Source organism: Labrus mixtus, chromosome 4 (genome assembly GCF_963584025.1).
Source record: "Labrus mixtus chromosome 4, fLabMix1.1, whole genome shotgun sequence".
Lineage (NCBI taxonomy): Eukaryota > Metazoa > Chordata > Actinopteri > Labriformes > Labridae > Labrus > Labrus mixtus.
Window position 1 is genome coordinate 21,501,807 of NC_083615.1, and position 23,709 is coordinate 21,525,515.

A 23,709-nucleotide genomic window follows, 5' to 3' on the forward strand; every position below is an offset into this window, starting at 1 on the left:
CATTTCTTTCTCATTTTTTTTTTGTATAAACTAGATTAAGATTGTTTTCTCGAACACTCATTTTGTTCATGAGGAGGAATTTTTCGACGCAGAATGATGTAACATTATTCCCTATGTATAATATATCACAGTCTTCTATTAGATTTATTTTTGTTAAAATTAAAAATAAAACACTGGCTTGTGAAAACGTTACGGAGTTAAGGGGTAAAAAAATAAAATAAGCATGAACTTTAAAAATGTAATGAACATGTAAACTTTGTTTCTGTTCTGTTTATTTTCCACCATGTTACTTGAATGCAGCATGGATGCTAGCTCGCACTGGCAGCCATGGTAACCATAAGACGCTAAGCTAAGCGGTAACATGGCGCGATACATGGTACTACACTAACGTTAGCCTGGAAACCAATGTAAATAGCAAAGTGTCACGCCATGTTTGCTCACAATAAGCTCTAAACCTCCATATTAGAAGTTAATATATTAATTTCGTAGCGACGGTAAAACTTGAAAGCGTTTACTCGACACGGCACAACTTTCCAGTGAGATAGCATCTATGCTAGCTTGAACAATACCTTACTAACGCGAGCTTACCGGCTCATAAAAGTGACATTTAAGGACCCTATTTGTTGCCCTATGGCTTTCTATGAGGTTTATTCTCACCCAGCTTTGGTTCGGTACAAAACGAGTGTTTGCACGAAAGCCACTCTGTTTGTGATTGTGGTTTTGTGTCTAACCTACATCCCTCCTCTGCTGGTTGCTTACAGAAGCCAAGGTAATCCTGCACTACTGTCAAACATACCATTACATTACTTTACTGCTAAATGAGAAACTTAGACGGAGTATCAATACATTACATGTCAACACTTCTGTTAAACCAGTATGAATGTTTGCTTGCTGTTTTAATGTCACAGGTTTCTGGATAAAACGAAGCACTTATGAGGAACAACCAGTTGTGAGGTTCCAGTACCAGACTCTGCTGGTGGCAGCAACCAGTACTCAGGGAGACTACGTCGCTTGGAGCACCTTCCCCCATCTTAACAACATGCTCGGAGATAACCTCCGGATCCCTGCTGTCTCTGTAAGAGCTTACCCCTTAAATGAACATTATTTCAGCTCGTCCCTCCATGTGTTTATTATTTAAATAATGTAGGCATCATAGTAAAATAATTGTTATAACTTAGATAGAATGAGCTGTTATCATGCTTGGATATTGATGCAATATTTGCATCTTTTATTGATAAACAAACTCCACAGGTAAGAGAGGAGGACCAGAACCAGGATGGAAAACTAGACCGCCTGACTTTTCGACTAGAGCTCCCTCTAAAACCAGAGGAACACGTTTACAGTGTCCAACTGCTGCTCACCTTCAGCTACCAGCTATTTGTATGTATGCCTATACCCTGTCTTTCAATTACCTCACATTGTATAAGATGATTAACCTATCTGTTGTACTACGACGAAGAAAGGTTTCCTCACGCTAACTGTCCCACAAATACTATGTGTATGCACCAAATAAGCACAGAAATGTATCCAGCAGGCATTTTATTAAAGGTTCAATGAAGGCTTACAGTAACGTATTTGATGTAACTTAAAACTTATTTAGAAATAGGACCTAGGGCTTTACTTTCCCCTCTGAAGTTCCTTCATGGTAAGGCCCATGAAACATCTTTTATGCAATACCATTTGGACACGATGTTTAATTATACTTTGCATTCAACTATTCACATACACAACTAGTTCATGTTCAAGTGTGTTATCATAGTATCTGTGTTGACATTGGCTCATTGCTATTTGCTCATTTATCAACAGCCAGTGTGTCACTTTAAGTGTCATTCGAAAATTGACATACTCAGAAGCAGTAAAACACAATTAAAACAAGTGTAAAATTGTCACTTTTTTTAATTTGACAAGCTGAACATCTGAACCTGTTCAAATATGTTCTACAAGTATTTATAGTGTAGATATTAAATTAAGTTATGGAAAATATTTTCTTAGTATTTTAAGACATACAGGAGATGAAAGTCATTTGAGGGTCTTATGGAAAATTAGTGAACATTAAGGAAAACTTAAAACTCTGTAAAAACACTTTTTACAATTTAAAATAGCGTGGTAGGTGTCCATATTTATACATCCAGATTCCATACACTAGTCTGGGAAATGTTCACATGAAAAATGAAAAGGTTTTTTTTTTTTTTTTTTTTTTTTTTTTTTATAAATGAAATAGGGGTCAAATAAATAATTCTCAAACATTTAATTTGAAAAGTGGTAAAATCATATATAGCCATAAGGGGGACATTCAAACAATTCGACAAAACATAATATGAGGGTGAATTAAGCTGTAATAACAGTAACTAATACATATTTAAGTGGTAATTTGACTTCAGTGGTTTTTCAAGTTTAACAAGGTATTTCAGTGTTATTCCTCAAAAATAATGTACCCTTTATTTAATAAAGGATGGCTTAAGAATATATCCAACTGATACAACAGCTATTACACTTTATGCCTCCACAATAGAAAAGGCTGCTGCTAGCTTCAGTAAAAAACCTGTACTTTTTAGAACAGCCTGAGTCAACGGTCCAACTAAATTCAAACTTTTAATTTTTTCCCTTTTGTTTTCCCAGAGGATGTCTACAGTTGTGATGCAGAGCCTGGCCTATGTGCAGCACTCTTCTTCTGTCCCAGGAGCTAAGCTGTTCATCAGCGGAGACCTGAGGCTGCAGCAGAAGACACCTCTACCTCACAGAGGACTGTACAACATTTACAATGTAAGTGGACTCATATGCCCACCTTCACTCTTTCCCTCTCTCTCTCTATCTATCTCTCTCTCTTGTTTATTACTTTCCTTTTTACACCAATAGGGGTCAAAGTAGAATTGATTTCACCACCCACGAATGTAATGGAAATGGAGATATGTTTTGACACATCCTGAAGGTTGAAGGGTCTCAACTGGTGATTCCTTCAAATAGTTGTACACTAAAGTCTTCAGGAGACATGGCCACATAGAGCCCAATGTCATCATAGCTGTGGAAAGAGATGCCATGCTTCCAGATGATACCACCCAGAGGTAATATGCAATAATTAGAAAGTAATGGTCCTAAAATCGATCCTTGTGGAACCCCTCTGGTAACCTCATATACCATATGAGGTAAACCAGTTACAAACATTTTGAGAAAGGCCTACACTTAATCTGTCTAAAAAGAATCTGCCGGTCGGGTCAACAGTAGCAAAAGCAGCACTCAGGTCAAGCAGCACCAGGACCAAAGGCATGTTGTTGTCAAGGTTTTTTCTGTCTCATCAGTGTTGTAGTTGTGACTGAAATAGTGGGTACTAATTACTTTTACCAGGCCTGTCTCAGTACTCTGGTGTGCCCTAAAGCCAGATTGAAACATTTCTAATTTAGTGTTTGAGTTTAAAAAGGTACTCATTTAGCTTAAAAATGGCAGGTTTTAAATCAGTCTAAAATAACTAGGTGTTAAAATATCCAGGTTTAAAAAAATAATAGTAATAATAATTTTATATACTTTATTAATACTTGAGGGAAATTCTTGTCTCTTAAAAAGGCACAAAAAGCCCAAAATTAATGTATAGAACAGTGGATAGAGTAGGACATCGGAAGAGAGAGGGGGGAATGACGTGCAGGAAAGGTCGGAATTGAACCGGGGCCGCCTGCTTGGAGGACTAAAGCCTCCATTCATGGGGCGCAAACCTTACCGCTACACCATCAGCACCCCAACATGCTCATGTCTTGTATGTTTAAACTACAGTATGTGTTTTCCCCTGTGTTTGCGCCAATGTGAGGGATGCAGTTTTTGTGACATTCCCTGCAGTCCTACTCTCCTGCCACTTCTGTTTCATCTCAGATCTTAAGTTAAAAAAAAAAAAAAAAGCTTACTGTTGAATTGGATAGTGTTAATGGTCATTTAGTTGTTGGTTTGAGTCTAAAAAAAACAAAATATATATGAGTCTAGTTTCTGACAGGTGTTTAGAATTAATGTCCAGTTTTCACTCTTCTATTGTGTATTGTTACTGTGGTAACAGGTTTTATTCTTGTCTTGTTGGTCAGCGCAAAGGGTTTGTTAACTTGTTGACACTCAGTGTCTGTGTTTCTGTGCTTGGAGTAACACTAGCAGCAGATTATCATTTTTTTAAGGATTGGTTCCATTTGTCTTTTTTTTTATCCATGCAAAGATGTCGGTGATCGATGGCTCCAGCCCCTTTGCAAGTGCTTATGACCTTGATCACATCATAGGGAGCTACCAGGAAAGAAACCGTAAGCTCTTACCTTCTTTGCCTACATTTATCTTAACTGAATATATAAACTAGTGCACTCAAAGCGACACTACCTTTTTAGAGCATTATTTCAGCCTACAGCTCTTAACTAAACCCACAGACTCATCCCAGCAGTCTTTAAATGTGATCACTCTCTCTTCTTTATCCTTTCTCCCACAGTGACCACGGTACTGTCCTGTCCCATGCCCGTGTGGACAGTGGGACGAGCTGCTGGGTCACCCTTTCAGCTTAATGCTGACATCCGTTATCCTATTGAGGTCATTAAATATCCTTTGATCATTACATTAGAGGGTGAGTTTGTGTGAAAGAGTGAATGTCATTTGATGGTTATAAAGCCTCCTATGAAGGCATATTTTTCATTTTTACAACTGTAAATAGTGTTTTTTGTAAGCAGCCCTCTGCAGTGCGCCCAAAGAAGCAGTTCTAGTTGTTGAGAAATACACGCATAGATACTTTAATCAGCTTACAACCAACACCTACCATAGACTGGAAGACCTTGAAGGGCTTTAATAAATCTTAAGTCCAACACGCCCTCACATCTACACATGTTTTAGTCACATACAACAATTTTTCAAAGACAAGCTATTTTAACAGGTCACAATCGACAAGACTACAAACTGAACACCAAGCTCCATTATCTTTACTAACACCCGGTCATTATTTGTTTAACAATGTTTATGTTATTTGACTGCACTATTTTCATGAGCCAGCTCTAAAAAACTTTGATAATATTAAACATGCTGAACTGGGAAAAGAAACCGGCTTACTCGTTGGTTTTATAAGCCTCTATACACTAAACAACCCCAGAGAAGCTCTCATGATTATATAGCAACATGTGTAAACTTGACTGTAACTGTGGAATCTTTTGAAAATGTGCATAGTGTAAGACTGGCAAGAGGTAAGGAGTCGTAAAATAAAGAGGTTTACCCAGCTGCAACAATACATTTATCTACTGCCACTCAGACTGTGTCCAGTTTTTATATACTGTAGCCAGGAGACTGCATCTATCTGAATTTGTGTACACTCAATGAAAACCTTGTAGATCATTAGCAGCACATCAAGTCATTAGTAAATGAGTACATTTACTAATAAAAACTGCACTCTGTCTGAGCTTTAGGGCATCCTGAGTAACCAAGACAGTGACATCCTTCATTAATATAAGTTCCAAAATTAAACTACTGAACTCATTTAAGTTTTGGCTAATGTTGAAAAACTAAATTAAAAAAAACTTGAAGAATCTGAATGAGAAAGGTTTATTTTAATTTGGGTGAACTGGCCCTTTGAACCACTTTTGATTAATTTAACATTGTCAATGTCTCTTCATTCAAACAAACGGTTACACATCCAAATCCACTGCTCATGTTTGACTGTCACTATGTAATCTTCTTCACTTCTACCTTAACTGTCTCCACCTATCGCCCTGGTTTCTGGGAAACCATCAAATTTGCCTGGATTCAATATGTCAGTGTACTCCTCATCTTTCTCTGGGTCTTCGAGCGCGTTCAGAGATTCATTTTCCAGAACCAGGTTCTCACCACTGTACCCATACCAGTTGGAAAACCTCATTTGTCATGATGCAGGGGTATTGCTGTCTCTTCTGGATGAACAGGAAACTGTCAGCCTCTTAAGGACAAACAGGCTGATACTCTTAAAGTCTTTGAAATGTTTGACATCTTAAGTCTGAAGAAATAGATATTAGGTAATACTAAGTCAGAGATTAAATAGAACCAGTTGTCTCTTGTAACCAACACTCTTCAAGATAATCACAAGTGGCAGTGACTTAACACTGTTTCCATATAAATAAAGGGCAACATTAAATCACCAACAGTCTCAAATATACTGTGTGTAGTGTTTCATTTGAACTGTATTCCTTTAATGTATTGAGTGTATACCTCTGGAGTAAAACACAGGGGTGGTTATTATTTAACCCTTTCCTGTACAGGTTGCTATGCAGGTCTTCCCCTGCAGGAATTCTTCAATGCATTTCCTCTTTGAGCTGCTCTTTCCTGCAATGTAAATTATCAAAGATATAAAAGTTTTTTACATTTTTATAACATGAGTATTTCTGAAAGTTTGACACAGTAATTATAAAAATAATCTTTGTTAATGTGCTTTTGTATTGTATATAGCATTGTAGGGTGAATAAAGAATTGTGTAAGACTATATATTTTTTCATACTTTTAATTTCTTAATCTTTTACTTTAAACTACTTACACTCCTGTGGATGAAAATGTGTTTGTGTGTTTCTTGTTCTACTGCGGTCCTTTAATAACTGAAATGATAATTTAACACAGGAAACAAAAATGAAGAAGGTCAGACCTTGAAATGAGCTGTCAATAACACACTTGAGTCATTTATTAACCCTTTAGCTATTTTAATATGTGACTGAATAAGTATTGACTATACCCCATACTATACTATCGGTCAACTCACCTGACTAACAACCAAACTTATCTTTGACGGCTGAGTTGTGCTTGACATTATTTCAGGGCTAATGTTATGAAACCGACCATAAGCACCTTGTTGACCTTGACACTTTATCTTCTAAAACCTGCTGTCTTTTTGTTCAATGAGTGAAGAGAGACATATGCTTTTGCTTAGGGAGAGTTTAATATGCATTACTCAAGAGTCACAGTAATGTTCTCATTTTCTTCCTAATTCACTGCCCCGGGAGATGCTTGTTTTCATGTCCATGATTGGTTTGTGTGTGTGTGTGTGTGTGTGTGTGTGTGTGTGTGTGTGTGTGTGTGTGTGTGTGTGTGTAGCTCTGGACTAGTACCACTGAATTAGCTCATTTAGGCCAGTCAGTCTGCCGGTCTGGGCTGGGTCATGCAGTTTAGTAAAAGCCACACCCTGTTGCCCAACTCATTCCTTAAAATGTGCCTCTGCTCATAAAATGTCACATTTAAGTATGAAGCAGTCATGTACAGAAAGGATAGGAGGGAAACATTGTGGCTGGTGTGTTGATCATATCTGGCACTTTTATTGCTTAGTAGTAATAGAAAATATAAATCACTATGATTTCTAATTTGATTAGAGGCTGTGTTATTAAGCTTGATTTCTACTTACACCACAAGTATGAAGTCCATGTAAGCAATTTGGGGTTAAGCGTCTTGCCCAAGGACCCATCGGACATGTTGTTGCAGGAGCTGGGGATCGAACCCTCGACCTTTTGGTTGAGAGATGACAACTCTACCAACTGAGTCACTGAAGACGCCTGTACTATGAAGCAGGATTTGCAGTTAGCAAAAGGGGTTACCCTGGATTTTCAGTGCTTTGATGTTGGTTAACTTTTTATCACTGCACTGCACTGGAGAAAATTATGTTTACCAACTGTTTACCAAATGACAAATCAGTTCTCTAGATCCTGAGGCTTGCTGAGCAGAAAGAGAGCTATACACAGTAAAGCTGTGTACCCACTGTAGTTAAAAGTTATATATGTGAATCTACGGTTTTGAATTGTGAATATCTCTTTTAATATGGGGCTACTGTGGCTCAGTGGTAGAGATGGTCATCTTTCAACCTGAAGGTCGAGGATTCAATCTCCAGCTCATGCAACCACATGTTGATGTGTCCATGGGCAAACTGCTCCCGCTGCTGTGTCAGTGGTGTGTGAAAGTGTATGTATGGGTTCGTTAATACTGATGGATAGCAGCCTCTGCCATCAGTGTGTGAATAGGTAGATGTCATGTGTTAGTAAAAAGTGCTTTGAGGAGTCAGAAGAATAGAAAAACAAGTCCTTTTACCATTTGGGTCTTACACAGACTGTGTTTTAACTAACAGAATGAGAATACAACTGAGCAATGTATTGATAATTGAGTGGCCTATAATTACAGTTAAATCTATTCATGCACTAATGACGGGGCAACAAAAGGCCTTCATACATCTTAACTTTTAAATTCACACTGTTGCTGATTTTCTTTCATGTCATAGCCTTCAGCCTGGATAATGTGATGAACTTATTGCCATATGTCTTAAGTGCATCAATGGCAGTTCCAGTTTCTAAGACCAATTGTGCATAACTCTTAACCTTCAGAAAATCAAAATGAATGAGTTATAAAAAAATAAATAAAACATAAACTATTCAGATCAAAATTGTTTTTTTTTGTTCCAGGCTATAAATGTGTTTATTTCTGCTGACAAAATGGGCATTTAATGACCTGTTGTGTATGTGTGTAGAGGGTCTTTTAGAGCAAGCCCCAGGTGGACACTTGGGGGACTGCAGTTTTTTTTGCACTTCTGCATTGGCTTCATTTTTCAACACTGGAGGTTGCCGTTTGATGCTGACCTCATGGTGGTGAAATAGGTGAAAAGAGCATCACATAATTATATGACAAAACTTTGTGGAATCATGTTCTTTTGTATAGAACTCATGCAAATCCAATGTGAGAAGTCGAAACACCAAAGTGGATCAACAAAATCAGCTTAATTTACCCACTTGGCATCACAATGCAATTCCTAAAACTGGATCTATGGTGATATCCCCTGTTTCGCCCACAGACTTACACCTGCAATTGTTTGACATCCTGTTTAAAAGAACTTTTAAACTGAATCAATCCAAATTACTTTATGACAGTACGACCAACATCAGTATAGAATGAGCTCCCTTATAGTGCAATGACAATGCAATGACAAGCTAAGACATTTACAGATCTAAAAACAAGACATCAAAATGAATTCTTTATTTTAATTAAAGGTAAAAGTTTGAATCAGAGTGACACCTTTTTTTTATTTTGTTTATACTCCCAGGTGATCTTTAAACCTAGACGGAAAAAGGCAGTACGCTAGAGCAACCTGAAGTTATTTGAGAACAGTTCCTTAGCCTTAAAGTTCCTGGTCTACTCTGTAAAAAATGGAATAACATATAGAAGCTAATACATTTAATGCTGAACAGACAAGCTGACATTGGCAGCAAGATCAGTATACTTTAACCTGTTGGTTGAGTCTCATAATTGTAAACTCCTCCATTATTGATTATTTATTTAAACTCTCCAATATTCTGAATCTTAACTGGTTAATAATCTGTCCATTAACTCAGTGTGCAATACTGAAACTAATGTGCAAAACTCTTCTATCTTACTGTTGATACTGCACTTTGTATATATTGTTTATTTTCTTCAACTTTTTTACAGTGCATAGCTAATATCTTATATAATGCCCTTGGTACAAAGCTGTATTTCTTCAATACTCTTTCTTGTACTTATTCCGTCATCTCTTTTTTTAATTCATATTTCAATTTATGTTACTATCTTTCTTCTGCTATATTGTGTGGAAGAGAAACTGTTACTACCAAATTTCCCCCCTGGGGAAGTATTTCTGATTCTGATAAGAGTATCAGGAATGTCATGCAAAGGAAGAACTGAAACAACCTTTCAATCAGATTTTTAGAATTATTATCGTACCAACACACACACACAGGCTGCTTAAGGGGCTGTGACTGACTATTGTTCAAATGACTATTCTTTTTTTCTCTTTTGATTTTTGTGACTGTTTGAAACTGCTTCCACATCAGAGCTCTGGGGCACATTCAGCCCTGCCCCCTCTCATCCCCTGTCTTCATTAAGCAGGTATTTACTGGTGACCAATGAACTCTGGATATGGCTGCACAGAGCAGATGGAAAGGATATGACTCCTTCTTATACAGGAACCAGGTGCATCCTTTCCCCACTCTTTCTTTTTGTATTTGTTTCTCTGTGTACAACTTGTGTTCAATCACCAAGGCCAAGGAGCGCAAACCCTATAGGTCGGATTTGACTTATAACCTAATTCCTAAAACTGGATCTATGGTGATATCCCCTGTTTCGCCCACAGACTTACACCTGCAATTGTTTGACATCCTATTTAAAAGAACTTTTAAATTGAATCAATCCAAATTACTTTATGACAGTACGACCAACATCAGTATAGAATGAGCTCCCTTATAGTGCAATGACAATGCAATGACAAGCTAAGACATTTACAGATCTAAAAACAAGACATCAAAATGAATTCTTTATTTTAATTAAAGGTAAAAGTTTGAATCAGAGTGACACCTTTTTTTTATTTTGTTTATACTCCCAGGTGATCTTTAAACCTAGACGGAAAAAGGCAGTACGCTAGAGCAACCTTAAGTTATTTGAGAACAGTTCCTTAGCCTTAAAGTTCCTGGTCTACTTGTGATGGAAAGGAGACCTTAATACGCTGGGCCACAGCACCCTGAAAACTACTTTCTAAAGTATAGCCTACACCTTCGTTGTTTTTCATTTAGCTATAGTAGGATAACCATAGCTGAATTAACAAAATCATGGTACAGCATCAATGTGACAACATTATCATGGATTGATGCTACATAAATTAACAAACCTGAATTGACACATTGTTAAAGTAATCAGATATGGTAGACCTAAACATTTGTTTGGACCTGTTTGAATGAAGAAGATGTATGCCTAACTTCATCTCACATAACAATGCAGATGCTGCTGGCCATTTTTAACTGGCTCATGTTCCTCCTGCTTGGTTCTCTACCCCCACCCACCAAGACCCCCTCTGCCTCCGACCACCAGCCCCGCCCGACCCTCTGCCAGTCAGCACAGCACAGCACAGCCTCTGGCCACGTCTCAAAACACCGCTTTGTACACAAGCGGACGGTGGAAGTAGCCGAGCAGCTGCTGCTCGCCGACACGAAGGGGAGGAGAGGAGAGGACAGCACCACAGGGTGTTGGGACAGAGAGTGCACTTCACACCGGCTCCGTTTACATGCAAAACGACAGACGACAAAGCTGAAGGTAAGGCTTCACTTTCTCAATTTTCGGGAAATATTGCTACGTACTCTCTCTTCTCTCCTTTTCAGCCAGGACCTTTTTTGTTCTGTTCACCTTGGTGATTCGTGTTGCTAGTTTCCGTGGGACCGAAGGGGGAAAGAGCTGGATGGCGCACTTTTGGGAACACCGTCATTATTTCGCCCGTTTTATCATTAAACTTCTCACAAATGGAGATTCGTATGTGGCTAAACACTACAGAAACTGATCTAAAGTTTATATAGCCTACCTAAATTTAATATCTGGCCCCAGTGTAGACATAGGGGACACCATGACTACCCCTATTTAGTTTGGGTGTTGTGGGCTACAGCAAGCATGGTCCAGGTTATTCTCTCAAGTCAACAATAGTGTTGTTGAAATGCTTAGGAAAATACCTTGAGATCTTTCTGAACCCCCAAAGCAATCTGTGGTGTCGAAGTCTGAGGTTCAGTGACTTAATAAAGAGCTTGATGAAGCGGACATTGCAGGCTCATTGAGGTCATGTGAGTAACTCTCTGCTCTGATCATTGAAAAATATACACTTAAGTTTAACTTTACGATAATTCATTTGTTGAAGTGCTTTGACTTGTTTGTTTTAGACTACAGAAAACCAAACGATAGCACAGTGTTACCATGCATCACTATGTTATTCAACTGAAATTCAACAATTAACAGCTGGAATAAAAGAGAAGCCACTATACTATTGAAATTAACATAGTAGGCTCATTGTTGCTTATGGATGACCACTGAACTGTGAGAATAATGTTACATAGGCTAGTTAATACATTTATTTTTGCCCTTTCCTTCATCTATGAAATTGAATTGATCCATAATAGTAATTTTGTGAAAATAATTAGAAGGATGTTGCTCAAGATGCTATGCTGGTCAACGATCTTTCTCTCTTTTTTCTCTTCTGACTTTAAACGACACTCTCCCATACCTCTCCTTCTTTAGATGATTCTTTTTAATTTGGTCCAGCAGAGGTATTTGAAAGGTCTGAAGTGTGCCGATACCTACTTTGACCAATTTGGATTTTCTTTCATTGAAGAACTTTAAATAACAGGAAAAACAAACGCTATTTTTCTTAGATTAAAATGTAATGTTGATTTCATAGTAAAAGGCTGACTGTTAATTTACTGTGCATTACAAAACTCTTTAAAACTGCACCAGGTTGCATGAACAGATCTCATTCTGACTTGAAGAAATGTCCCCAGAACATTTGGAGTGCAGCTGCAGAAAATCATTTAAACTGCATAAGAAGCTTCAGTTATAAAGTGAGACGTAGCACCACAATCGTTGCATAGGGACCTATGGTCAGCAGACTTCTCACTCTCTCTTTTTGCGCATATTTTATAGATTAAGCCAACAAAAGGTTGGGAAATATACTTTGGTGACCATAAATATACCTGTTCCCAGGTGTCATCTGTGTGAGGGAAACACAGCTTCAACAGGCAGTTTCAATAATCCATCCTAGAGGTAACTCATGCAATAGTTTTACTGCTTAATTTTGAGACAGGTAATGTCTGATTTTACAACGTTACCGAGGTGACCAAAAGCTATCTTGAAATTTGTTTCTTGAATTGAATGGCATGAGCTCAGCCAGGCGTTCCCTCAGTCGTCTTTTCTATGCAGAAAAAAACTCCTCAAGGACAAGACAAACAGTGTACGACTTGTTGTCTGTAGGTTCTATTTGTATTCAACCACAAAACCTTTTGTTTTTGCAAGATTATCACAGTGAGGGCAATGCATACACTTACTTGCTTTGTTCAACCAAGTACCTTTTTTATCTGCTGCAAGATGTGAATGCATTACGGCCAACTTCCACCAGATGTGCTTTCGGTCCGTCTCCGATGCGCAGTCCGGAGACCTCTGTAGCAGATACACAAGGCTTCTATTTTTGCAGGATGCCGGAGCACGACGCATCAATTTATCACAGAAAAAAGAACAAGCAGGACAGGAAGTCAGACACCGATACAACATTATTAAAACATCTGGTTTATTTTCAAAATAAAACACTCCGTTTTGACATTTCAGAACAAAGACAGAACGTGTGTTTGTTTCTGTGTTTTAAATGGTTTTATATGGTTTTATACCACATTAATCGTATTATGTCGCGCTGGCACATGTGAATCTGTAAAATTACCGCAGGAATTCCTTTGTCTCTACACTCCAGCTGTCCGGCTGTGCTCTCAGAACGGATTGCCCATTGTGAGTGCGCCCTAAGAAAGTGGACCTTGAGGTTAATAGACTATATCAATGAAAACCCTTTCACTCCCAAGTCCAACCTCTCTCACAGGAACTCCTGGCCTCAAATGAACTTTCTAATTATCAGAATATCATCATTGGTTTAGCTCAAGGGTGGTGCTGTAGTTGCATTATATCAGGACAAATACATAAAAGAGGTTCATCGCCGACTTACCATCAAGCACTATAAAAGACTACATTGCAATCCCTTAGTAGACATTAAGAAAAAGGCACTTGATGACAGTCGTATCCATGAATACGTTTGGTTTCTTATCAGTTGAACACCTTGTCATGGCTACTTTTGACCTCTTTCCAACCATAAGTGGCCTAAAGATAAACCTCATGGCCGTCTGATTATTTCTGGTAATGGCACTCTTACATCCACATAGAGTCATACATTAAACCATTGGTGCTAAAACTTCCATCCTTTATTTAGGACCCCACTGGTGTGTTAGATAGGATAGGAAACTTAATCAACATTCAATTTAATTTTCTTGTGACAATGGACATAGAAAGTTTGATCACTAATATTGACCACCAGGAGGGGTTAACTGCTTTGGGTCACTATTTCTCAGACAGGGGTAGTTCAAAACCTTTCTCTGATTTTCTGTTGAAACTGACAGACCGGGTCATTCATAACAAAAGATTGGTGTCCCTAAGGGTTCATGTTTTTCTCCCAACTATACATTTTTGTTTTGAGGTCTGTGGGAAAAGGAGATATATTTAAATAAATAAAATACATTTTTTGGACTTCTTGGAGATATTCTTCCGAATAATATGGGGGACTTGAAGGGGGTAAATAAATAGCGCATAAATAAACATCTGTAGTTTTCAAGTAGTCCTTTGTTCATTTTAAGCCAAATATGATTTTTCCCTTTTTCAACTGGTGAAATATAATTTAAATGTTTTTGTTTGTACCAAATAATTATTCCACTTGACTGCAGTTTCTTATGGATGTTTAATTGATGGTACACTCAATTCAGTGTAGCTACTTGGGCAGTTTGAGGGGTTATTCGCATGTCTCCATGTTTCCTATACTATCTATAAATTCATGGTTTGTAGTTTTGATTCCAAAAGTAGGGGACTTCAGTCCCTGAATGTTCCAACTACTGACAGAAAAGGATGCAATTCTCTCATTTAAATGTGTAGTGCTTCATAACAAAGTGTTCAAGATACTATCAACGCATTACAATAAAATACAATATGTGCTGTATACATTTAATGTGTCTGAACCAAATGGTTATTTAACTTATTAACTTTGTGATATCAGAATCAGATATTGGTGTTGCAGAGGAACCTTTGTTTTCGCAGCGACCGCAGCGTAAGTCCACAGACTCCATGACTTCGAGGGGTTCTATAGAAAACAAATATCTTACGATAAATACAAACTATTTATTTATCAATTGTCATGTTCACCCACGTCGCTGTTGACATCAGTAAATATAAGACACAGATATTCCTCTTTTTGTCAGAACAGTAACAACCATGAACTGCATGCATTGTAATATTGATTTCTTCTGGATGTCTCAAATATGTATTTACAGTCTAACAGTAGTTTTATCAACAACAACAAAATGAAAAAATACGCCAAAGCTCTGTCTTTTATCGTTTTAAAACAGACTTCTTATCCTTAAACATGTAATGACACCCAAGTAATGATTTGTAACACAATGTGAGAATTTAAATGTAAAGATCAGCCTCAAAATGTTTCTTACATTTTATGATAAAACTTTGCTGATGTATTGCTCTGCTAACCCGGACAAAGTCTAGTAACTGCTCTGACAAATAACTAATAACCATAGTTGTATATTTAAAAAAGTGTAGTTTTAAGACTTTAATTAAATATTTGGGTTGGAGATAATTCTGACTGGTGGTATGGGGCCGCTGATAAACACATCCACATCCAAGGGGCTGACCATCTTCAGCAGACCAGTGAAGTCCTGTTTCAAGACTTCAGATTGTTGTTTTGTGACATCATTTGACCCAATGTGCAGTATGACATTCTTCACACTCGGGTGTTCAGCCACAATATGCAGGATCCTTTCTGCTAAATCAGAGACCATATCCCTGGGAAAACACAGTACTTCTGTGTTTTTACTGCACATCCTTTGTACATCTTTAACAGCAAAGTCACCCACAATCAGAGTCTCAAGCCCATGCTTTAGTTTTCCCTGTAGCCTTTTACTTTTTGATATGCTTTCAGTCCTTACCCTGGTGTCTGAGGATGGAGAACCAGATGAAGATCCAGGGCTCTGCAACAGAGGGGAATATCTGTTCTGTAGTTCCACATTCATTTGTGGGGGAGGTTTGTTCCTAACCCTCCCTTTCGCAGCTGTCCCTCTAGATACAGGGGTTGAAGAGGCACTTTGCAGGGGAGATAGTGCAGGCCAGCCGGTCTCATCACATATCTCAGCTCGCTGTGCTCTGCCTGATATCCGTCCTCCCATTTCCAGAGAAATGATTTCTTCTTTGGACTACCATTCGTAGACTTATTAGACAAAACAGAGCCCACCTTTGTCATTGTAGAGGTCTCTGTGCTCCTTAGCCGTGTGTTAGCTTGCTCTTGAGTTAGTGGTAATGTGGTGTCATTCCCGCACAGTCCGTTCACTTCCACATTCACTTCTAGGCGATTCATCTTTGTCTCCAGCACTGCAATTTTCTGAAGAAGTTTGTGGTAATCGTCCTTGGAGAAGGGAGGCATCTTGTTGCTAATTAGCTTTAGCTGTGTACAGCGTGTCAAAGTACTGCGGCACAGACTTGTGCTCTTGTCAGGCCACAGTCACAGTGTAGCGATGCAGAGGTCAAAAAATATGGCTAAAGACCTCCTGTATCTATCAAAAAATACAGTCCTGAGGATTTGGAAATGTCCAGGACCGGTTGTCGATTAAATAAGGTTTAGAAAAAAGAAGATTTCAGCAAAAGAATGTAAGCAAAGCAGAGAGTTAGCCTACTTAGACAACTGGAATGATCTTCAAAATGTTTTACAATTGATAAACATCTTGCAGTAGGCAGATAAAAGCAGCATCACATTTGAGGTAGCTAGCATCATGATAAGATAGCCTCATAGATGGTAAATGAAGTGATGCTAGCTATAGCGTATTTAGCATCTAACTTATCAGCTAGCTATCTACTATTTGAATACATTTTTGGGTGATATAATTTGCATGTTAGACATTAATAAAATACATCACATCTTTTAAATATATTATCCCATAATATAATCCAAACTTACTTCACTTTATGTAGGGGGATAAAATGTGTGGCTTCAATAGTCTTGTTCTCTCTCTGGGCTCATAAGTGTGGTCCAGGTTTCTAGAGGTCATCTGTGCATGTGATGGAGGATGTGATGGATGTCATGCATGTTCACTAAGCAGACGCTTTTATCCAAAGTGATGTACATCAGAGAGTAAGTACAACACTAATCCATTCATACACCGCCACTGATGCAGCGGGAGCAATGCAGGGTTAAGTGTCTTGCCCAAGGACACATCGGACATATTGCTCAGCTGGGGATTGAACCCTTGACCTTCCGGTTGAGAGGCGACAATTCTACAAACTGAGCTACAGCCGCCTGTGCATAGTGCATGTAGGGGGCGTGGCCTCAACAGCCCTGCAGTAAGCAGTGTGTGCTATGTGCATGTGATTGAGGAATAGCACATATTCAAGTGTACTTGCATGAAATCTGGTTGTTTTAGTCAAGATTATGCTAAAATATATTTTCCCCAACTATATTTAAGTTCCCTGTTAAGGGCCAACCTTCCATTTTGTAAATTCCCGGTTTATTTTGCATTTACTCCCATTGATTCACGTTAATTCCCATGGAAAGTTTTGTCTAGCTGGTAGTTGAAGTTGTACCTTGGTCTTCTTTTTTTCTTCTTTTTTGACTTTAATTTGATGGAAATTTCAATTTTTTCCTCTCCAAAGTATCCTGGAGTGTTCGTCTTCTTTGTTGTCGTAGCTTATATTGTAACTTGTCAACTTTGTTATGAACACTAGAAGTTAAAGAATTTAACTCAGGAGTGCATCTTTGCTGCCAACAGCTTTGGTTACCATGCAAGACCTGAGAAAACAATTTCTCTTATCTTATACTTCTATATGTCTACTGTATTTGTCTACTTAAATATCACACAACGCGTTTCAGTCACTTACATTATTTGAACTTGTATGTATCCCGGTGTTTGTTCTCACCTTCGCATCTGACCATGGTGGGTAAACATCCGCAGAAACCGGAAGTAGCAACATCAACATCCTAGGAGGGTGGGGGAAGCATTTCAGAGCTATTTTCTTTTGTGTTTTTTGCAAACAGTTTAACACCTTTGCCATTGAGGTGGATGCTTTCATGCAGGTGGTGGTAGCTGATGTTTTCATAGTGTGCCACACCCACATTTGGTGTCTGAGTGCAGCTCTTATCAATCTCTGAATTAATGGTGTTAGTGATGTTTTTGGGAATGTCTGATCGTTGCAGTAATGTGGATATAGTTATTTTTGCAGAGGGGAAGTCCTCTGTGGCTCTTTTTGAGAGCTGCCACAGTGCTGACTATATATCACTTTTTAGCTGTGTTAAGTCGATGTGTTGCCTGTTGGAGTCACAGATAAACAGGATGTCTTTGTGGGTGGCAATATTAAGTTTCGTGTCAGGTTGGTTGACATCAGATACTTGTTTGTCTCTTGTTGTAGGCTTTTGGGTAGGCAGGTGGGATGAGATACAGAGGTGAAAGTAGTAACATCGACATTTTCAGATCATATCCCTTTCGGTGTCACATTTGTTCCATCTGTTGACACGGTAAGGCCGCGATCACACCGTGACCGCTCATAAAATGCCTCAAAAGCGCATCAGGCAAAACAGCATGGTGCGCCTGGAGCCAAGCTGCGTGCCCAACTGGGCGATTAAATGTTATTTGGTAACAGAAAAGTGGATTCAAGCAGACTCCAAGCTCTTGCCGTTGCTGTCCTATGAATCGCTTCTGGTGACGTGTCTCTGTGTGTTCAGGGCCTAAGTCTTTATTTATTCATTAAACATCAAAAAGATTTGCTGTGGCGCTGACTGCTGCTGCGCTCCCTCCACACCTTGTTCATGGGAATTATTAAAGATAGACAGCTAAAGAGAGAGTTGTGATAATGACGTTACAGTATGGTCTGTGGTCTCTCTGTTGATTTTGTAAGTTAATGAGAGTTTTCATGTAGTTTAATTCATGTAGCCTAAGTCATTCTTCATTATCATATTGTAGTAACTCAGAATCCAGAGGCTCAGTTAAAGGGAAACTTTCTGGATCCATCGACTAAGTGCTTTAAAGTATCCTGGTTTAAATGAGGATTTGGATTGCTTTCTGTGATGTATTTTCCATGCCTTCATTAGGTGATTTCCTCCTTTTCACAGACATTTACAAAGGCAGTTGTATCTTTGGGTTTTGGTGTGTTTATTGTATTGTACACATAACCCATATGGTTTTATTTCTGTGTTAATTTGGTGCTGATTGCTGTTCAACTTGCTTCAGCTGTCTTGACTATCTCCGGTTAATGTTACTGTTTCAGTTGATTTATGGGTGAGACTTTAACTGCTGATTGGCTTTTTGTAAATGGTAAATGGACTTGAGCTTGTATAGCTCTTTTCTAGTCTTCTGACTGCTCAAAGCACTTTTACACATCTACCCATTCAAACCCATTCACACACCGATGGTAGTGGTTGCTATGTAGTGAGACCATCAGAAGTAACTAGCCCCCAATTCACACATACTCTGTGCTCGCCCCGGTCCGTCAATGACGTGCACTACGCCGTACTTAGCTGCCACTCTAGTCAATCATTGTGTTTCATGTGTTCGCCATCTCCGAAGCAGAACGCTTTGTTCCGTTTTATATACGATGCAAATCTATTTTTGACAGAGTACGCTGCAGGCACGTGTCAAGCTTGACTGAATAAGACAACCCAAAAAGGAAGTCAGACAAGGAAACGCACAGAGCATCCGGTCAATTTCAAAATAAAACACAATATACGGACTCACGATCGTATTTTTCATCCCTTTATCAACATTACGTCAAAACAGGCACCGAACGAACACCAAATCATGTTGTTTGCACGTTTTTCTCTTTATTCCCGCGGGATCATGTAGTTCTCCTGTGATGTGACATGGCTGCTCTCTGTTGCACTGACGTTCCAGAAACGGATCCAGTGTGAATGGGCGCGAACCGTCCGGAGCAAAACCGTTGCACTGATGGACCATGATGCGCATGGAGTATGTGTGAATTGGGGGTAATACCATTCATACGCATTGATACGCCGCCGACGAAGCAGTGGGAGCAATTCGGGGTTAAGTGTCGACTTGCCCAAGGACACACTGGACGTGTTGCTGCAGGAGCTGGGGATTGAACCCTCAACCTTTTGGTTGAGAGACGACGACTCTGCCAACTGAGCCTTCTCTTTCTGTGATTGATGTGACTGTCTACCATTGACTGTAGTTGCCATATAGGTGTAGCCACATCACAAATGTTTATTTTGTCAGCCCTGATGAAGACCTCTGTGGTTAAAACATGTTTAACATGATCTTCCTGCTCCGCTGAAGACAACTTCCCTGTAAAACTTGATGGTCTGAAAGTAATGGCATGTAGTATAATTGGAAGAAGGTGTCTATAATAAGAAAACATAGTTTTAGTTTCCTAAATAAAGCCAGTGCAGATGTATATTAAACATGCATTTTTTTTTTCAAGAAAGTGGACACTCAACTGTTGGCTAATGTCATGTGTAACATGGTGCATGTTAAATGATCATCCTAACCCAAGAGTTTTTAATAAACACTTAAAACAGTCAGTGTTTTATGATACACATAAAATGGTAATTCCATTAAACAAATTACAAAAATGAATTTGTATATTATTGATCTTTAAAGAAAGATAATAGGAATCTGCCAAGATCGCAATTTGCAGGTCAGACCTTGAACAAATGGAAATTAGAATCTGCCAAAGAAATTGCAACCAGTGCATCTCAAAACACAGCATCCAGTTAACATCAGTGGTATTATGAAACCCTGGTTAATATCACGAGTAAACATTAAGACATTGTGACAATGCTGCTGTTGGCTCTTGTGTTTCCATGCACACATTGTTGAGGCCTGGGTGAGGTCAGAGTCATGGGCAGTTTTGTTGGTCTCAGTCTGTCCCTGATAGCACCTTAATGGCTGACCTACTATTACAACATATGATGGATCTAAAGTAAGTCCAAATAAATAAGAGAATGAAAAGTATGTGTTGTATATGTCAATTATTTTATGGGAAAGAGGGAAGAGAGAGGGGGATCTGTCATGATCTCTGGTTGTATACCTTTGTACCCTGAGGGCTGGAGGGTGAGCAGCTCAAGTCAGGACTTGTTCAAAAGCTTGACAGATAGATGTGTAAATATCCTCTCTGTCAAGAATGATCTGTCTGTATGTGAAGGAATTCATTTAGAAGCTAGGGTAGACCACTGAGGGGTGTGGTGGGTGTCCCTTCTATAAAGTCTAACTCTAAAAGAATTTCTCATTCAGTCAGTAGTTGTATATCCTCCCATCAATTTTTCCACCCAAACTCTAAAAACTGCTTTAAGTTGCTTTGCAGAAACTAAATTTTAACTGAGGAAAAAAAGACTAATAGACAACAATAATACCAGTAATAAAACTTCATGACGGCATGCTGACTATTAAAGAACCGTATAGTACAGTTAGATCATAAAGACTTTGATTATTCCAATATTCTATGTCTCTTAGACACATACTTAATCTCCTCCACATCAACATGTTGCACATAAAGACGGCCGACTTTTGGCCTTCCTCAGAAATTTTAGTTCCAGCTAATTCCACTTTGTCTATCAACAGCTGATAAAGTTAAGTTAAAACAGGGTTGTTAATCCCCCACAGAAAGGGGATATATTTTTAGTTTTACATAAGTAGTGTAAAATTAAGACATGGGTTTATTTGCTCCATTAGTACCAGATCAGTCCGTCCAGAGCTGCTGAAAAATAGAGTTTTTATTTGTATTTCTGTAACCTTCATGGATTCACAAATACACAAACATAGGCAGTTTGAAGTTGAGTTATTGAGTGTTTACTTCCTGAACTTTCTTTTAAAAGCTGACAATAAAACAATATTCAAATGTGTGCTGGCTCAATTGAATCATTTTAATGCACATTCAGCTAATATATGTGTGTGGTAATTTCATGTTAAGATGTTTACACGTATGTAACCTCATCAAACTTTTGCAAAGACTTTACATAAAGGTATAATATGTAGAATTTGATGACAATGTTTACATTGAAATATCTAAATTAATCAAAAATGAACTAGACCTATTTTTTTATTGAGTACTTACATTACCTTAAATATTTCCAACATTTATCAAAGCCAGAGAAATCCTTAAACAAAAGTCCATCTAACGGTACGGTAGATCCAGAAGACATCGACATGGTGTAGTTAGTTGGTCTTGTGCTCTTCTTTTTTCCACCTGTCTTTTTGATGCTTCATAGCTAAAAGATTTACAATGGTATACTGAACTTATATAGCAATGTTTCCCACACTAATGGTGCTTCCAGTTGATCTCCTAAGTGGGAAATTCCCAGTTCCCAGTCGGAAGTGTCAACTGGAACGCGCCCTAAAGTCGTGATTATGACTCGGAAACTCAGAGAAAAAAAAGTAGCCCGAGTTCAGATCCAATATGGCAACTACATGCATCGAAAGGGATGTTTAAGATGCAACTGTTGAGTTTATTAGCAGCTTGGTCCTCTTGTTGTGTAATTAAATCAATCAGACCGATGGTATCGTGCAAGTTCTCTCTGTGGAGGTGTTTTCATGTTATTGTTACACATTCATTCACGAACGTATTAACAACGTTTCAACTGTCACGTCACATAAATTTGTTGGTGAAAAATGTCTCTAAACGAAGGAACACTACACCAAATCCTCTTACTGAAAAATAAATGTCAAAATAAAAAGTTTGCTAGCTCGATATAAAACCCGGTCTCGCCCCACTCATCATTATTTATATTCACATATGAATACAAAAGGTTTTAATATCATCCAGGTGACTTTACATGTGTTACTCTTTTCTAAATCAGCTGATAACTCAGAGTTTATGTCCCCTTTTCTCTAAACTAAACGTCTATAACCACTCCATTACCGCTATGAACACTGTTAGAAACTATTACAAATAAATGTTATTTAAAAATAAAGATCCCTCTCGGGTAACACGGTTAATAATTACTCATCAGGTGTTTAAAGTCAGTTTCCTCTGATGACTAGTTTGAGCAGTTTGACGGAGAGAGATTGAACAGACACTCATGTACACGTTTAATTTTATACTGTTATGATGCCGATCGCTGTTAAGAAATGTCATATTTTAAATGTTTACATCACTGGTCATCAGATTTAGGCTCATACGTTCCGTTTTAAAGGCTTTATATGCAATTTTTTGATCCAGCAGATGTCGCCCTTGAGCACCAGCATGAAACCAAAACAACTCGCGGTGCATTGTGGGTTAGCATGCTAATGCTAGCGAGCTTTATTATGCTCGTATCTTCACACTACATGTAAATTTACCCGAAATAAGCGTGATCTAGAAACACAGTTAATCAGTGAGTACAGTATGTTATTCTTCTTTTCTCTAGTCCCTCAATTAAACAACTTTTATACGCAAGGGGAGGAGTCAGCCGTCATCCGTGTAACTGTGTTTTCTGGGTCTCCTGGACAATTTTGGTTTTGAGTCAGCTGCATGGCAGCAGTGGTTTAGTTTATCGATCTACAATTCTACAATTCACTTAGCAGACGCCTTTATCCAAAGCGACGTACATCAGAGAGTAAGTACAACACAAGCAAGGATCTAGAACAAAAGGAACAATGTCAGTAAGAGCAAACGATCAGCTTTGAGTCCGATTGGACACACAGGTGCTGAAAGGTATTGCACAGAGGCAAAGCACAACATTGACGGCAGTTCTTAAGAGCTCTAATCAGTATAGAAACCATCTTATAAGTCATCGTTATCAAACAAAAACCATCGTCATTACCATCATCATCATCAATAATATGGAGACCATCATCATTAAGTTAGTAGGTATTCATGAAAGAGCTGGGTCTTTAGTTTTTTCTTAAAGGTGCAGAGGGACTCTGCAGATCAAATGGAGTTTGGAAGTTCATTCCACCACCGGGGGACAACAGAGGAGAAGAGTCTAGTCAGAGACATAGGACCCTGTTGTGAAGGTTGTATCAGACGCCTTTCATTGGCAGAGCGTAGTGGGCTGGAGGGAGTGTAGACCTGGATGAGAGAGTTAAAGTAAGGACGAGCCGTTTTTGTCGCTGTTTTGTAAGCGAGCAGCAGAGATCTCATTGCATTATGAAGTTTAGGAGCTTATTATGGCTCTATACAGTTTAGTTGTTTTTACCCCCT

General features: G+C 38.6%; 2 protein-coding genes across 5 annotated transcripts in view; both read left to right on the forward strand.

Moving 5' to 3' along the window:
• Positions 1-313: 313 nt before the first annotated feature.
• tmem231 (transmembrane protein 231) lies at positions 314-6,453 on the forward strand. Its single transcript, XM_061036347.1, has 7 exons — positions 314-769; positions 909-1,075; positions 1,252-1,380; positions 2,620-2,763; positions 4,187-4,268; positions 4,448-4,553; positions 5,701-6,453. The coding sequence occupies exons 1-7, from the start codon at positions 631-633 to the stop codon at positions 5,861-5,863; spliced, it is 930 nt and encodes a 309-aa protein (XP_060892330.1). The 5' UTR covers positions 314-630; the 3' UTR covers positions 5,864-6,453.
• A 4,402-nt stretch (positions 6,454-10,855) lies between these two features.
• LOC132973115 (carbohydrate sulfotransferase 6-like) overlaps positions 10,856-23,709 on the forward strand; it is a 366,303-nt gene continuing 353,449 nt past the window's right edge. For 2 of the 4 annotated variants that reach the window (XR_009672966.1, XM_061036371.1), the window contains exon 1: positions 10,856-11,052. The gene's annotated coding sequence lies outside the window, so the exon portion shown is untranslated. Of the gene's footprint in view, positions 11,053-19,237; positions 19,556-23,709 lie in introns of those variants that run through there. The other 2 variants (XM_061036372.1, XM_061036373.1) reach the window with 2 other exon arrangements.

What these genes read in the sequence shown, in the direction of transcription:
- tmem231 (XM_061036347.1), top strand. Translation starts at nt 631, where the DNA reads ATGGCTTTCTATGAGGTTTATTCTCACCCAGCTTTGGTTCGGTACAAA. An exon ending in TCCGGATCCCTGCTGTCTCT is followed by an intron (nt 1,076 to 1,251) that starts GTAAGAGCTTAC and finishes CAAACTCCACAG; the next exon opens with GTAAGAGAGGAGGACCAGAA. An exon ending in GACTGTACAACATTTACAAT is followed by an intron (nt 2,764 to 4,186) that starts GTAAGTGGACTC and finishes ATCCATGCAAAG; the next exon opens with ATGTCGGTGATCGATGGCTC.